A 17,648-nucleotide genomic window follows, 5' to 3' on the forward strand; every position below is an offset into this window, starting at 1 on the left:
TGTTATATATTGAGTGACTGGATCAGATCGAGTGAAGCATTCCTCAATTTTTTTTTTTAACTTGGATTAGTCTAGGTTTCATGTCAACCCATTTAGTTTGTGCTGATTTTATAACTAAAATTATTATAATATAATTAATTTTAACACTCAATATAAACAAATAGAAAAAAATATCAAACTAATTTTTTAAATATGTAAGTTTGACAACAATATATATTAAGGTAAAATAAATCTTTTTATATTTTATTCTGTCTTATACACCATAACTAAACATAATACTTAAATAATTATTTTGTTTTGTATATCACTATTAAACATAATTTTGTTTCAATCTTCTTTTTTATTTTATCTCCTTTATCTCTATTTTCTTTGTCTTTTTTATTTTAGAACAATATTTTTATTTTATTTTATAATAATAACCAAACATCACCGCAAGATCTCGTGACTAATGAGACTTTACAACTTCAAGGGATACAAAGATTAATAAGATTTACTTTATATCTTGATTTTCCTTAAGTACAAACTTTATGAATTATAATTAGGGAAATTTATTAAATGTTTTTGAATGTACCATGTTTATATTAAAAATGTATCCTTAGGATTATTTAATTAAAAAATTAATCTCAATTAACATCAAAATTAGTCTTAAAATATATTTATCTTCAAACAAAAAAAAAAGAAAAAGAAAAACACTCATTATTCTTGAAAAAAAGAGTGCTTCCCCCCCCCCCTTTCCTACCTGCATAAAGTAATCACTACCTAATTATCTTAATTCTTACAAAATTTTTAATCTTATTACTTATTATCTAATTATTTTTTTTATTTAACGTGGCTTGCAATTATTTAATTCCTTGAGTAATTTATATAAAAAAGTACATTGTAACCATATTGTTCCCTTTGATAATGTTTTTGAAATTAAAAAAATTACTGATGTAACATTTGAATTTACGATCTTTTATGACAAGAAACACAGAGAATACCACCATTCGGATTTCTACCAACCAAACCTGTACAGCCACCGTGTTTGTCACCAAGAAAGTCTCCATCGAAATTAATTTTGACAGAGGAGGCTGCCATGAAACCTTTTTTTTATTTTTGATTTCAGTAAACTTTATTTCTTGAAAAGTGTATTTTGTGAATCTAGATGAACGAGTAAAACCCTAGCTGTTCTAGATTCTTATAAGAGATATACGTCCTGACTTGAACTCGAGACCTGCTATGCAGATCTCAAATTCTTTGCCATCAGGCTACGCTCACACTGCCATGAAACCTGCTAAGGCTTGTCATATGAACCTAAAAAAAGAAGCCTTTTAACCAATTTGATGTTGGCAAGCTGCCAGTGCTCGGATTCCAGGCATGTTATCGATCAATGCTATTCCATAGCATAAAGGAGAAGAGCTGGAAATTAGAAGTGTGTTCTTGTTCAAGATTTTAGGTTTGACACTTGCTAGATGGAAACAATGCTAGGTGCAAATAATTCTACGAGGCCATCGCTTTTGGGCAAAGTTTACGTATTAATCGTGGTTCACTTGCATCAAACTCCGAGGATCTGTGTACACTCATGATAAGTCGAGCCTTAACCTAGATACCTGGTGCTAATCCAAAAAAAAAAAAAACTGTTTTATGCATATATATATATATATATATATATATATATATATCCACTCTGCAGAAACTGTTTCTGTTCGAGGGAAATCAATATTTATTTTTCTTAAATTAGATTCACAAGATTCATTTGATTTTTTATGGCCACGTTGTTATTTCTTTTTAATTAAAAGCAATGAAATAATTCAAAAAATACATTCTCTTGCCTATGTGCTAGAAACATATTTATTATCTTTATTATATGTTTTAATTTAGATTTAAGAAGAAAATATTTATACCAAGTGAAATACAACACTTGAGAAAATTAATAAGACACTTTAAATAGAACTACAATAAATAATATGTAAGTTAAACATTAGAGACTTAATCCTTGCTCTTATTTATTAATTTTAAACTTGCTTGTATACCATATATTAAGATCGGTATTAAATGAATATTAATTCATAAATAACTGTCATATTGCACCCCTTTTATCATCTAAGCCATATATATATATATAGGAGTATATGCTTCAACATCAAAATAGAATTTTAGCCCCAAATTATCTAAAAAGAACGCAATGGCAAGGTCTAACAACGTTTCATTCGCGGTGCTTTTGTTTTTGGGGATAACGTTAATAGCCTCTCATATCATTGCCATCGAGAATGAAGATGAATCAACCGAAGCTGGATATATTGATGATGAAAATCTAGCTGCATCACCAGAAAGTTCCACGGAGGTTTTGCCGGGTTTTTTGAAAAATTGTGCAAATACGATTTCAAAGTCTGCCGGAGACAAAGTCTTCAATTACATATTTGGGGATGAAAAGAGCCTGGACTACGATACTTGCAGTGAAGTCACGGGATCCGGTAAAGAATGCAACGATGCTCTAGTGAAATATGCTGCTGAAGGACCAATGTTTAAGGCTAATTACGATTTTTATTTAAAAAGGGGCGATGACCTGTATAATATTTGCTTGGCCGTGTTCGTGGATTAGGGCACATATTTCCTTTTTATATTTATCAATGTCAATGATTTTCTATATTGATTGTTTCGATATAGTATAATGTAATAATATGTCCGGATGCGATACTGGTTTAATTAATTTTACATCACATGGTATTAAAATTAGTGTCCTCTCATCATTAAAATATACTCATGATCACATCTAATTATATTTATGAAAAAAGAAGAAAAACAAAGGTGTTTTATATTTATTTCTATCATGATGTTTTAATTTATTGTTGTTGGCTGTAAAAACAATATGATATTCTTTAAATAAAGAACTCTAAACTTGTAGAAAAAGAATTGGTACTAGCAAGTGTATTCGCGCAATATCCTTGAGCTTTTTTTTTTTAAGAAAATATATTTTTATTTGATTTTATGAAAATTGAAATAGGTATTCGTAAAAATCCATGATTTAAATTTTATTGAAAAAAAATATTTTTTTACGTAAATTTATCTTTTTATTCATGTATTGTTTTTTTTTTTTGACAAAAACATGTTATTATTATTAGCAACATAGTTTTTTTTTTTGAATAAAAGCTAAAAACAATTAAAATTATTCAAAAATAAAAAGAAAACTTTTCTTTAATTAAAGCTCTCTTTTCTTATTCATGTTATTTTGTTTTATGAAAACACCTTTTCTTTTTTAACAACAATATTGTTTATAAATAAAAACTTACCATGATCACCTTATTTTACAAGTGGAATGCTCACATAATAGAAATTATTACCCCATCATTTTGTTTCATTTTTCATAGCAAGTAGTCTATTTGATTATGAAAGTTGATAATTTTTCAAGAAAAACTAAGAGCTCCATCGTCTCTCATAACTAGAAAGGATATTTAGCAAGGAAATACACCGATCAGGATGACAAACATCACTCAAAGTAGCTCTGAAGCCACTTGTTTGATCTAAAAGTAAAAACAATAATGAACAATAAATAGACTAATTCTTATTTAATAACAAGACCTTTATACAAAATGTTGATTATAGAAAATCAACTAATATGTATAAACACTCATATATACCCCTGAAATAACTGTGGTTCACATGCAGGAAACACCTTGTCGTGGAGTTGTGCACCCTTAGGATTAGTCGGGCCTTGGCCCGGATACCCGGTGCTAATCCGAAAAATAAAACTGCTTTAGCCATATAAGTTGTAATTTGTGTATATGCACTGTTTAGAAGATGGTTCTGTTTAACGGAGATAAAATTTTGTTTTTCTTAAATTTGATTCGCAGGATTCGTTGGATTTTTGATGACCACGTTGTTGTTTCTTTTTAATTAAGAGCAATGAAATAATTCAAAAGATACATTCTCTTGCCTTTGTGCTAGAAACATATTTATTGTCTTTATTATATGTTTTAATTTAGAGTTAAGAAGAAAATATTTATACCAAGTGAAATACAACACTTGAGAAAATTAATAAGACACTTTAAATAGAACTACAATAAATAATATGTAAGTTAAACATTAGAGACTTAATCTTTGCCCTTATTTATTAATTTTAAACTTGCTTGTGTGCCCTATATTAAGTTCGGCATTAAATGAATATTAATTCATAAATAACTGTCATATTGCACCCCTTTTATCATCTAAGCCATATATATATATATATATATATAGGAGTATATGCTTCAACATCAAAATAGAATTTTAGCCCCAAATTATCTAAAAAGAACGCAATGGCAAGGTCTAACAACGTTTCATTCGCGGTGCTTTTGTTTTTGGGGATAACGTTAATAGCCTCTCCTATCATTGCCATCGAGAATGAAGATGAATCAACCGAAGCTGGATATATTGATGATGAAAATCTAGCTGCATCACCAGAAAGTTCCACGGAGGTTTTGCCGGGTTTTTTGAAAAATTGTGCAAATACGATTTCAAAGTCTGCCGGAGACAAAGTCTTCAATTACATATTTGGGGATGAAAAGAGCCTGGACTACGATACTTGCAGTGAAGTCACGGGATCCGGTAAAGAATGCAACGATGCTCTAGTGAAATATGCTGCTGAAGGACCAATGTTTAAGGCTAATTACGATTTTTATTTAAAAAGGGGCGATGACCTGTATAATATTTGCTTGGCCGTGTTCGTGGATTAGGGCACATATTTCCTTTTTATATTTATCAATGTCAATGATTTTCTATATTGATTGTTTCGATATAGTATAATGTAATAATATGTCCGGATGCGATACTGGTTTAATTAATTTTACATCACATGGTATTAAAATTAGTGTCCTCTCATCATTAAAATATACTCATGATCACATCTAATTATATTTATGAAAAAAGAAGAAAAACAAAGGTGTTTTATATTTATTTCTATCATGATGTTTTAATTTATTGTTGTTGGCTGTAAAAACAATATGATATTCTTTAAATAAAGAACTCTAAACTTGTAGAAAATGAATTGGTACTAGCAAGTGTATTCGCGCAATATCCTTGAGCTTTTTTTTTTTTAAAAAAATATATTTTTATTTGATTTTATGAAAATTGAAATAGGTATTCGTAAAAATCCATGATTTAAATTTTATTGAAAAAAAATATTTTTTTACGTAAATTTATCTTTTTATTCATGTATTGTTTTTTTTTGACAAAAACATGTTATTATTATTAGCAACATAGTTTTTTTTTTTGAATAAAAGCTAAAAACAATTAAAATTATTCAAAAATAAAAAGAAAACTTTTCTTTAATTAAAGCTCTCTTTTCTTATTCATGTTATTTTGTTTTATGAAAACACCTTTTCTTTTTTAACAACAATATTGTTTATAAATAAAAACTTACCATGATCACCTTATTTTACAAGTGGAATGCTCACATAATAGAAATTATTACCCCATCATTTTGTTTCATTTTTCATAGCAAGTAGTCTATTTGATTATGAAAGTTGATAATTTTTCAAGAAAAACTAAGAGCTCCATCGTCTCTCATAACTAGAAAGGATATTTAGCAAGGAAATACACCGATCAGGATGACAAACATCACTCAAAGTAGCTCTGAAGCCACTTGTTTGATCTAAAAGTAAAAACAATAATGAACAATAAATAGACTAATTCTTATTTAATAACAAGACCTTTATACAAAATGTTGATTATAGAAAATCAACTAATATGTATAAACACTCATATATACCCATGAAATAACTGTGGTTCACATGCAGGAAACACCTTGTCGTGGAGTTGTGCACCCTTAGGATTAGTCGGGCCTTGGCCCGGATACCCGGTGCTAATCCGAAAAATAAAACTGCTTTAGCCATATAAGTTGTAATTTGTGTATATGCACTGTTTAGAAGCTGGTTCTGTTTAACGGAGATAAAATTTTGTTTTTCTTAAATTTGATTCGCAGGATTCGTTGGATTTTTGATGACCACGTTGTTGTTTCTTTTTAATTAAGAGCAATGAAATAATTCAAAAGATACATTCTCTTGCCTTTGTGCTAGAAACATATTTATTGTCTTTATTATATGTTTTAATTTAGAGTTAAGTAAAAATATTTATACCAAGTGAAATACAACACTTGAGAAAATTAATAAGACACTTTAAATAGAACTACAATAAATAATATGTAAGTTAAACATTAGAGACTTAATCTTTGCCCTTATTTATTAATTTTAAACTTGCTTGTGTGCCCTATATTAAGTTCGGCATTAAATGAATATTAATTCATAAATAACTGTCATATTGCACCCCTTTTATCATCTAAGCCATATATATATATATATATATATATATATATATATATATATATATATAGGAGTATATGCTTCAACATCAAAATAGAATTTTAGCCCCAAATTATCTAAAAGGATCGGAATGGCAAGGTCTAACAACGTTTCATTCGCGGTGCTTTTGTTTTTGGGGATAACGTTAATAGCCTCTCCTATCATTGCTATCGGGAATGAAGATGAATCAACCGAAGCTGGATATATTGATGACGAAAATCTAGCTGCATCACCAGAAAGTTCCACGGAGGTTTTGCCGGGTTTTTTGAAAAATTGTGCAAATACGATTTCAAAGTCTGCCGGAGACAAAGTCTTCAATTACATATTTGGGGATGAAAAGAGCCTGGACTACGATACTTGCAGTGAAGTCACGGGATCCGGTAAAGAATGCAACGATGCTCTGGTGAAATATGCTGCTGAAGGACCAATGTTTAAGGCTAATTACGATTTTTATTTGAAAAGGGGCGATGACCTGTATAATATTTGCTTGGCCGTGTTCGTGGATTAGGGCACATATTTCCTTTTCATATTTATCAATGTCAATGATTTTCTATTTTGATTGTTTCAATATAGTATAATGTAATAATATGTCCGGATGCGATACTGGTTTAATTAATTTTACATCACATGGTATTAAAATTAGTGTCCTCTCATCATTAAAATACTCATGATCACATCTAATTATATTTATGAAAAAAAAAACAAAGGTGTTTTATATTTATTTCTATCATGAAGTTTTAATTTATTGTTGTTGGCTGTAAAAACAATATGATATTCTTCAAATAAAGAACTCTAAACTTATAGAAAATGAATTGGTACTGTATTCAAGTGTATTCGCACAATATTCTTTGGTTTTTTTTTGAAATATATTTTTATTTGATTTTATGAAAATCGAAATAGGTATTCATAAAAATCCATGATTTAAATTTTATTGAAAAATAATATTTTTTTAGGTAAAATTATCTTTTTATTTATGTATTGTTTTTTTTTGACAAAAACATGTTATTATTATTAGCAACATAGTTTTTTTGAATAAAAGCTAAAAACAATTAACATTAATTATTCAAAAATAAAAAGAAAACTTTTCTTTAATTAAAGCTCTCTTTTCTTATTCATGTTATTTTGTTTTATGAAAACACCTTTTCTTTTTTAACAACAATATTCTTTTTTAAATAAAAACTTACCATGATCACACCTTAGTTTACAAGTGGAATGCTCATATATTTTTTAAATAAAATGGAGAATGAAGATTCTCAACCTTCCAATTGATTTTGTAGAGCACAAGCAAAAGCATCAAGATCTGTAGATGTCTGATTGATTTATTGATCATTTTCATAATCATGAGTCTGTTTGACACAATTTATATAAAGAAAAAGGACTATAACTCTTCATAGTCATAATTTAGAAGTTGTTTTTGATAAATAAAATAGTTTAAAATGAATTTAAGTTAATTAGATGAGGTATTTAAGTTAAAATGAAATGTACAAAAGAAATTGAATGATTTAAAAGACAAATAAAAAAGAAAAAGATGAAATTGATAGAAAAAACATCTCAACCCAACCCATTACTTAGCCCCAATTTAAAATTAAATCATGTGAAATTACTTTAACATAATTATTTTAAAATTAAACTTATTTTTTATAGATAAATTAATTAGGATTTAATAATTTGTCATCTTCAAAACGATATCGTTTATATATAAAAAGTACATAAAAAGTAGGAACGCGAAAAGAAATTGCTATGGTTTAGATTTTATTTATTTATTTTGGGAACAGTTGACATTGCACAAAGTTGAGAAGCTGTGAAGGGCAATAATCTTGTAATATAATTTAGACATTATTCTTCAATCGAGAATCAGTGAGGGCAATAATCTCAGGGTCTTGTTGAAAAAGGATCATGTCCTTTTCCTCTGCAGTCATCCATACTTCAACTCCACCATCTTTGGTGTCCAGCAAGTTCACCACTGGTACTGGCTTATGGGGACTGCTCACCCATGCAGGCTTCCCCCAGCCAAAATCCACTTCATAAATGGGGAAACCACACCAGCTAGTAAACGTATACACATCTATCTCACTTTTACTTGCTTCCACATTCCATTCACTGAAACTCCCTGCTGCTCCCAACAACAAATCATCATAGCTTATTGCGTTTTGGCAATCCGAAACGGCGTCCCTTATCGCCTGCCTTACCGGAATGACCAGGTCAGGCAACCCCATTTTGCTCTCGTCTGCCGCAAATCGAGCCATCGAAACCCTCAACATGTTTCCGAAGCAATTTGGTGGTATCGGTAATGCTGACCTCTTTCTCATTTCCACTCCATGAATTAAGGCAGATGGCCTCAGGTATCCATGCTTAAGTTTAGCCACCTTAATCAGAGCCCTCCATACAATTGCAGTCACTACTTGGACTCGCGAAGGTTGGCCTTTCCCTCCTTCCAAATCATCATCTCTTGTTCTGGCGATCACTTGCAGGTTGGCTACTGCAGGCCTGCTAAACACAAAAGTTCTTGTCACGACCCTAGCTCCATTTTTAACCGGAGTTGCTTTCAGGATTTGAGTTGTCTCTCTTGTCTGAAAGAGGGATGGCAGAGCAAAACTCGGCCGGGGCACTTCATCAATACCAACTCGACTTGTTGTTGCCCATCCATTGACAAATGAGGTTAATGTCGCTGCATCACATATCTTGTGTGAAATGCGCAAGCCGACAGCCAGTCCACCGCACTCGAAAGTGCTTACTTGCACAGCTACTAATGGACTTGTGGGTGATGCAACAGGATACGGAAGAAACTGATTCAACTGCTCAGGCTGCAACTCCCCATTTAAAATTTGAGAGAGTCGTCCACTTACTTCAGCTTCCAAATATTCTACCCCTTTGTCGTTGCAATCGATCAACAGCTTTTCTTCATCATATCTCCCTGCCACCGGATAATAGAGGGTTAAGATTTTGGATAATGATTCCTCCAACTGCTTTCCTCTTTCGGAATGCTTGGCTCCTTGAATGTTTTCGTCAGCCGGGTAAAAATATGTTAATCCTACATAAACTGGAGGAAGAAGCTGATCCAAGGCTGATATTTCGCAGCTTCTAAGTTGAGGTGGGGTTGAAGATGATGGAGTAATGAATTTCCTGGAAACAATTTCAACCCTCATGTTCTCCAGTTGGGTGCCTAGTTGAAGAGACAGATCTTCTCTTGGCTAGACCTTAGAGTTGCAGACAAGTTTCATAAATATTATAGTAGTTTGAACTTATTATCTGTACCTTAATAGATTAAAATGAAGATATTTGTAGGTTTATTCTTCAGTTGAATTTTCAATACCTTTAAAGTAATTAAATTACGAGTTTTCTTTTGGTTATTAATTACTTTTAATGTTACATTATTATACTTAATGTTTGATTTTTTTATCTTCATTATTTTAACAGTACTTGGAAAATGTCAGGTTCTTGATAATCATTCTGATTTTCTATTAGAAAAGAAAAACCAGAAAAAGAGAAGAAAACTGAAAATATAAAAGGAAAATTGTTTTCCATTACGGCCATTACATTATTTTGCAAACAAAACAAAGTAATTCTTAGAATTCCATATTTCAATCCCACAATTTTCCTTATCAAATCCCATAGACAGGAAAATCAGTCAAAGAAACACAAGTACAGGTGAAAAACAGAAGCTACAAGGAAAAAAGCATCTAGTTGCAACTAAATAGAATTTTATAAAAACTGCTTAAGATCAATTCTTATAACTTATTCATCATAACCACATAAACAAAATGATTGATGAACACATAACTACATCGTTCAGAGTTATGCCTCAATCAAGATTTTGCAATGTTTCATGAAAGTTGATTGATGGGTAAACGCATGAGTTGCTTATATTTAGCATGTTTCTCAAAACTAACCATTATAACAAAAGCTAAATATTATGAGAAAATCAGTGCAGATCAAGAGACATGGGACCGGCATGTCTCTTCACAATTAAAGTGCATTTATCTTATATTTGTTTGTGTTTGCTTGGGTTAGGCAAGGGTTGGGGCTGACATGGGACCGGCATGGCCGCCAGACCCAAGCCACTTGGAACTGACATGGCCGTCAGATCCAAGACACTTAAAATACTATTTATGCTCTTAATATTTTTTTTATATTTAAAAAAAAATTATTAACCTGCTGTGGAGTGCGGATAAATATACTAGTATTATATACAGAAAGTCAGTTGGTTTCAACAAGAAGCAGAGCAAATTTGAGGTGATAAAAATAACAATTGCATTCATCTTATACGGTGACAGCATTGCTACAACACCAGGGTGAACAATGAGTTAATCTGGAGAGTATGAGAAAAGAAGAGAGGGTTCCACCCATCTATTTGAAAGATCCATGTCCTATCATAAAAATGCATCACTTGCAAGAGCATACTAAATCATACCCTGCCAGTACTTCATATTACTAGTTTGCTATACAAATCAAGACTGCTAAAAAAGGAAATTTTTGTCTTCAAAAACTTCCATAACTTATTGTGGCGCCTCCATCGACATGTGCACTAAAACATAATAAACCTGCAAACTAGCCCGCCGCCGCCCAACCCCCCCCCCCCCCAACAAAACTCGCATGGATTACAAATTCGAAAACATAGCAATATCCTATAACTACATTTCTAATTGCTGTGTCAGTTTCTGCTTCCGATGAAGAGACAAAACAGAGAACAACAGTCAAAAAGATTGTACAACTACCGGAGTTGAAGAAGTAATAGCTAAGTACTTACACCAAATGCTGAGACTATGTATGCTGCATGAGCTCCTGCTCAATAGACTCAAATTCTTTTAGATTTTCTACCGCATTTTTAACTTTCTTGGATAGCTTCTCACTGTGATCTTCAACAATTTTCACAAATGCACTTAGCTGTTCTTGATAAGTGGCACATAACCTCTTCTTATTTCTCAATTCAGCAGTTAATTCTTGAATTTTTTTGTCTTTTTCATCCTACAAGGTAAATATAAAACAATATTCAGATCACGTCAGATATGCAGATATTATCCTTCCACAACCTCAAAGCAATAGAAATCTTTCTTCCAAGCACATATTAACCACATCCCAGTTTGTTAGTCTGGAAGAAATAGCATGTGATGCCCTGGATTTTTACACTTGTATTTGTCAATCATGAAAACCAACAAAAGAACAGAGAAAGTGAAAGTTTTATTCAAGGAATTAAATATTTTCCTTAAAAGCTTATTTAATTACCAGAGAGAATAAGGCTACAGAATCACATGTCAATGGCATATAGAGATGGTAAAGCATGGAAGCAGCATGCATAGTTAAAAAACAGAGAGGAAAACTCACCAACGTTTGACGAGCTTCACGTGGGGCTACTACAAGTGGATGATTATGGTCCTTTACAAATTTCGTTATCACCCATTTTCCAGACTTATCAAACTTAACATGAATCATCGCTTTACAACCTTCTCTAGTACTTGGTCGTGGCTTTCGAACATTTCCAAATTTCCCTCGAATGCTTACACAATAACCCTCCTTATTACACCCAAGTCGCCTGGCAAGAATCCTCCCATCTCTTTCAGAACGACGACAAGACATTACACGCATTACAAATCCTATCCGCCGGGCATATTCATCATAGAATATCTTGGCAGCATCTTCTGATTCAAACTCCATGCCCTCAAGTGGTTCTACAACCATATCATCACCTTCATGTTCAACCAATTCACCACCATGTTCAACCAATTCATTTCCAATAGAGCTCTCTGCTATATCAATCCTCTCATCTACATCCACTGCCACACAATAACACAATTCAATATTACCTTTAAACCCATTTAAAATCCCTTATTCATCTTTAAACATGAAGCTCAAAATTTGACAAGAATAAACCAAAAACAGCATAATTCACTCTTCTCTACAGCAGCTAAAACCAAGTAAACAATAAATTAAACCGCCCACCAAAAAAAAGCCCAACTTTTATGTCAAGAGCATCATTCAACACTATACAAAACATCAAGAAACACTAACAACAACTGTTTCATTTCTTCTTGTTTTCTCTCTTTCATTTTCCTCTCTTTTCTCAGAAACCAATCAGACCATGCATTAAAACAACATCAAGAAACCAAAAGATTCATTCTTTCTTTTCTCATACCACAACCCAATGAAAAAATGAAAAAAGAAAGATGGAAACTCTATAGCATTAAAAAGTAACAGTGAGCTATACTTTGCATTCAAAAACACAAACTTTTTGTATGATTCAATAAAGAAAAGAAAATTAAAGATGACCCAGAGAGAGAAAGATTGCAACTTACTTGATGCAGCGAAGATCAGAGAGACCCAGAACTGAGAAGGGTATGGCAGGTAATTTCGAGAGTTTAGAGAGGTATTTTTGGGTTTTGGTGAGTAGGGATAAGATGGATCAGAGTCTAGAGAGAGATGATCGTGAAACTCAAGTGTTTTGATGCCACCAGACAAACTTGAATAGATTTGACAACATGTCGTTTTGATCATGAATGACATGTCAGTTGTCGTTGAATTAAGGGGTTTCTTTTAGGCAAGCCTCAAATATACCCCCATCTACTTGGGTGGTATAAATTTTCACCCAAAAACAATTTGTTTATCAATTCTATCCCAAAACAATTTGGATTTCTCAAATGGGTCCTGCTTCCAGAATTCCTTGTATTAAATTAACTTACTTAAGGTATAAAACTGATAAATAAATTATTTGAGAGCAAAATTGAAACTAAGTCCAAGAAACTTGTGAATATGAAATTTAGCCGCTCAACTAAATCTTAAACTATAATTATCAAATTCATCTCAAAATTAGTTTCACGAGTTAACTACATCAAGTTATAGTTGGAAAGTCAACTTGAATTTATTTTAAAATAATTTTATTTTATTAAAAAAATCATGAGTTAATTTTAGAATGATAATTTTTTTATATAAAATATAAAAAAAATATTATTTTTATAATATTTTAAGAATCTGAGTCAGATTTGATAATTATGAGTTAGATAGAGGGGAAGAGGCAACTCACATCCTTAAATTTCTCAAAATATTCATTTTAATATTCTTTAAATTTACTAGTTCAAATCTATCCTCTTCTTTTAAAATGTTCGCCATCCACATTTCAAATCTATACTCTGGATCGTTCGTAGCCGAGACAACATACAGCCCGCTGGCAAATCTGACTGGCTAGTACTGGGCTCTAGTTCTAACAGAATCTAGTTTCAAACAAAGAAAGAGATCATACATATTTCTTGAAGTAGCTCTTGGCATGGATGGTGGAAAGTAAATGCTGATTGGCATCAGTTCCCTTGCAAATCCTGGCATGACGGAAACCAGATTGGAGGTTTTTCGTGCAACATCTGGCCATAAGCTGGGGTTTTAAGATAAATGCATGTTCAAATTGAGTTTGATGCTTAGGATTATCATCAGTTACATTGAAGAAAGTTTCCTCCGTGGGGCCTAAGCAATCTGCACGCAGCTGCTGAAACGGGCACTTCCCATTGTAGTAGAGCTTCCCCGATATCAGATGGGGAGGACACACCAAAGAATTTTGATGCTGCACAGATAACCTCACCGTTATCATTTCTGATAATAGCGTCTAAGCCAATACCTTCGTTGTCAAAAATGGCAACTTCTGTGTTGAGTATCAGGCGGCAGCAGGTGGGTTCCAGTTTTGGTGGCTCGCCGTGGTTCCATATTGACCTCAATCTCCAGGGCTGGTGTTCCCGTCATATTCTTAACCTGCACTCCTCTCTTTTCCAAGTTATCCTTGGCGGGAAGGACATTGAGGCACGCTCTCCAAATAAAATTTATGATCCATCTTCCTGACCATAAGAAAAAAGAAAAATCCCAAAGCAAAATAATCTTACAGCTTGCAGCATTATTACGTCCTGTTGGGAATTTTAAACACTACTGATTCATCAAAAGTAAATGTTTGAACTTGCAGATTTAGAATCCAATTCCATATACAATAAGTTTTGAAAAAAAATGTTGAAGGTTCACCTTTGCTCCAAACAGCAATACACTAGGATCATGTTGTGTGCAAGATGGTTTATTCAAGAAATTAGTATGATCTAAAATCTCAGCAACATTTCCACCACTGTGCATCCAAAGCTCCATATATCAGTTCGAGAATCATACCCACCACTTCTACGATTAGCAATTTCCGGAGCCATCCAATATGAACTTCTCGAGCCAGGCTTCAAAGACTGGCTATCTTCCATAATAGACAAACCAAAACCAGCAAGTTTTATGTTTCCAGATTCGGTCACCAATATGTTTGCACATTTAAGATCTCTGTGAATCACATTACAACTATGAACATACTTCAGACCCTGCAAAATCTGTCGAGTATAATGAGAAACTTGGGATTCCATGAAAGGGTGATTGATTCTTGTATGCTTGTTCAAGGGTGCCATGGCTTACAAGCTCTAGAAAGATATAAAGCTTTTTTTTTTATCCTTGTCTGTTCCATAGTACTGAATTATGTTTTCATGATCCAAAAGTCTCAATATAGCAATCTCCTTCTCAAGAGAGCAAAGAGGTTTCTAATCACTAAGTGAAACTTGCTTCACAGCAAAAAATATTCCATCTTCACTGGATCCTCTGTATACTGATGCGAATGACCCGCTTCCAAAATAAGATCACCCTTGTTCCAGTTCTTAATTGTACGTCTTCGTTCGTCTACTAATCTGCCAAGGATTTGGCATAATTGTTATGCTTTTCACTTTGTCTTCTACCAATCCACAAGTGAACTGCCAGATATTAACTATTTTTGCAGGAAGAGAAAGATCTCAAATCCGAGAGTTATCCCTGCTTATCAACAGCATCTACAAATGGTTTTAACTTTTGAGAGTTGGCTTGGGATAGTTATTTCAAGATTTTCCTTAAATACACCACTTGTGTATGGAAGGTTTTACTAATACCCTTGTGTATCTTGTATGTCATTAGATTTATCACGCACCACGATGCATGTAATAGCTATTTTTTTTTTATAAAGATATTTAGATGCTGCGAGTGTTTTTTTTTTTTTTAAAAAGAAATCCAATAATTTAGGTTATAATTTCAACCAATTAAATAAATTAGCTTTATTTACATCATACAAAAAAAACACAACAATAACAAACAAAAAAAATATATTAAAAAACGATTATGATTGAAAAAAAAAGCTTTATTCAAGAGCGAAAAGACAATATTGTTTATTTTTTAGTTAATTAAACATGGTAAGACGGAATAGAGTAAAAAAGGGATAAAAAAAATGATGTAAGCCAATCCGAGCTAACATGATAGACATGTAATTTGAGCATTAAGGGTTGAGCTAGTTAAGGTTAACCTGTCAAACTTATGTTTTAGATCATGAAATCAGGATAATCTAAAAGAAAAAAAAATATAAAAAAACCAAAAAGTTATTGAAAAAACAAAACAATATCATTCGAGGATATCGAAAGAGAAATAAGAAAAAAAAAAGATGTCAACCCCCTGTTAATTTTTTAAACTCGTGACCCAGGTTATCAGACTGAAAGCACTATACATGAAAAAATTATAAAGCTTGATCCCCAAAAAATAAAACACTGAAGGATGAAATTGAATAAATAAATAAATAACAATAAAAGATTCGAAATAAAATATAGCAATTAAAATAATATTTTAATGAGGGTTAAACTCGGAAAAAAGAGAACAAATTAGATGGCAACAACAAATTTTCAATTTGAGTTTTGAATTGAAAAGAATAAAAGCATTAACAAAAGGAAAAAAATAAAAAAAATAAGGACCAAAATGACAAAAATAATACTCTATAAACTTGGATTGTAGAGTGAAATTAAAAAAAAACCCTTTTATAATAGAGCAAAGAAAAAAAAATCAGGAATAAAAAAAATAAGGACTAAATTAAAAACATAAATACATGAGAAATTAGAATTGAAGAATTAAATTGAAAAGAAATAAAATTTTCACAAAAGAACTAAGGATAAAAATTAAAAATAAAAAGAAAGAGGATTGAAGCTGAAAAAGCTTAAATAAAGATGACAAACTTGTAATTTGTGGGGGAGGAGAGGAAAAAAGAGAGAGTCTATCAGCTGCCCAGCGGCCATGGATATGCATTGCACTATGAGAAAAAGGATGTTGTTACACATTTAATAACATTGTAGAATGACAGGTTTTGCACTAGAAGATATCGTACAAGCTGCATAAAGTGCATGGGTGCCTTCCTAACGCCTACAACTTTTTAAATTTTAATATTATTTAATTTTTATTAAAAGAACATAATGTGCTCAACCAAAAAGCAAATTAAAAAAATAAACAAACAAATATGAGAAGAAAAAAAACCCTTGAGTGAAGGGGTTTTTTACTTAAAAAGAAATCAAGTAATTTTATTGTACATTCATAAATAACAAAAAAAATTTGAAAAGACATAAGAAACCCTTGACTGAAAGTTATTTTTTTTACTTCAAGAGCATTTAATTAATTTTAGTATATATTCAAAAATTCAAAAAGGAAACTGAATTGCTACTAGGGTATTGTTTATTTACTTAAAAGTAATTTTTTGAAAAGCAAATTATTTTTTGATATTTAGTAGTATAATGAAAAATAAATTGGAAAATATTTTCTAGTATTTGACCATGTCATGAAAAATAAGCAGGAAAATAAATTGTTAATATTTTTATCAAGTTTATTAAAATAATAAGAAACAAATCTTATAAATTAAAAAGTTGAATGAGAATAAAATTGAAAATAATCTAATTTCATAAATTATTTCAAATAAAATATAGAACAATCAAAATAATAGCGATCAAATCTAACAGATAAAAAAGTTGAAAGATGATGAAATAAAAAAAAATATAATTTTATAAATTATTTCAAATAAAATAAATAACAATAAAAAAAATAAGGACTAAATCTTATAGATAAAAAATTTCAATTAAGAAAATAATAAGAGAAAAACAAATAACAATCATAAAAATGAGGACCAAAGTCGATATAAAAATAAAATTAAAGTCTTGTTTGTTTGCTGGAAAGTAGTTTTCTTTTGAAAAGTGGTTTCCTTGAAAAATACATTCCTGAAAAGTGAATTATTTTCTGATATTTGGTAATATCATGGAAAATAAATTGAAAAATATTTTTCAGTGTTTAGCTATGTCATGAAAAATGAGCTAACAAATAAATTGTTAATATTTTTTTTTCAAGTTAATTAAAATAATAAGGAACAAATCTTATAAATTAAAAAGTTAAATGAAAATAAAATTAAAAAAATTATAATTTTATAAATTATCTCAAATAAAATAAATAATAATTAAAATAATAGAGATTAAATATAATAGATAAAAAAGTTGAGAGATGATGAAATTAAAA

At 31.0% G+C, this 17,648-nt stretch overlaps 3 protein-coding genes across 3 annotated transcripts; all 3 read right to left on the minus strand.

Annotated features, from left to right (window-relative positions):
• Positions 1-8,143: 8,143 nt before the first annotated feature.
• Positions 8,144-9,460, minus strand: LOC133671455 (acetyl-CoA-benzylalcohol acetyltransferase-like). Its single transcript, XM_062092223.1, has one exon. It carries the CDS (start codon positions 9,458-9,460, stop codon positions 8,144-8,146), a length of 1,317 nt encoding a protein of 438 aa, XP_061948207.1.
• A 1,088-nt stretch (positions 9,461-10,548) lies between these two features.
• Positions 10,549-12,806, minus strand: LOC133671010 (protein FAR-RED ELONGATED HYPOCOTYL 3-like). Its single transcript, XM_062091626.1, has 3 exons — positions 12,605-12,806; positions 11,637-12,085; positions 10,549-11,279 (listed from the first exon to the last, which is right to left on the minus strand). Exons 1-3 carry the CDS (start codon positions 12,801-12,803, stop codon positions 11,076-11,078), a joined length of 852 nt encoding a protein of 283 aa, XP_061947610.1. The 5' UTR covers positions 12,804-12,806; the 3' UTR covers positions 10,549-11,075.
• Positions 12,807-13,539: 733 nt separating this feature from the next.
• On the minus strand, positions 13,540-14,719 carry LOC133671456 (mitogen-activated protein kinase HOG1-like). The gene is made up of 3 exons (XM_062092224.1): positions 14,446-14,719; positions 14,004-14,125; positions 13,540-13,857 (listed from the first exon to the last, which is right to left on the minus strand). Exons 1-3 carry the CDS (start codon positions 14,717-14,719, stop codon positions 13,540-13,542), a joined length of 714 nt encoding a protein of 237 aa, XP_061948208.1.
• Positions 14,720-17,648: the final 2,929 nt, after the last annotated feature.

This window comes from Populus nigra, chromosome 13 (assembly GCF_951802175.1).
Source record: "Populus nigra chromosome 13, ddPopNigr1.1, whole genome shotgun sequence".
In the NCBI taxonomy this organism is placed as follows: domain Eukaryota; kingdom Viridiplantae; phylum Streptophyta; class Magnoliopsida; order Malpighiales; family Salicaceae; genus Populus; species Populus nigra.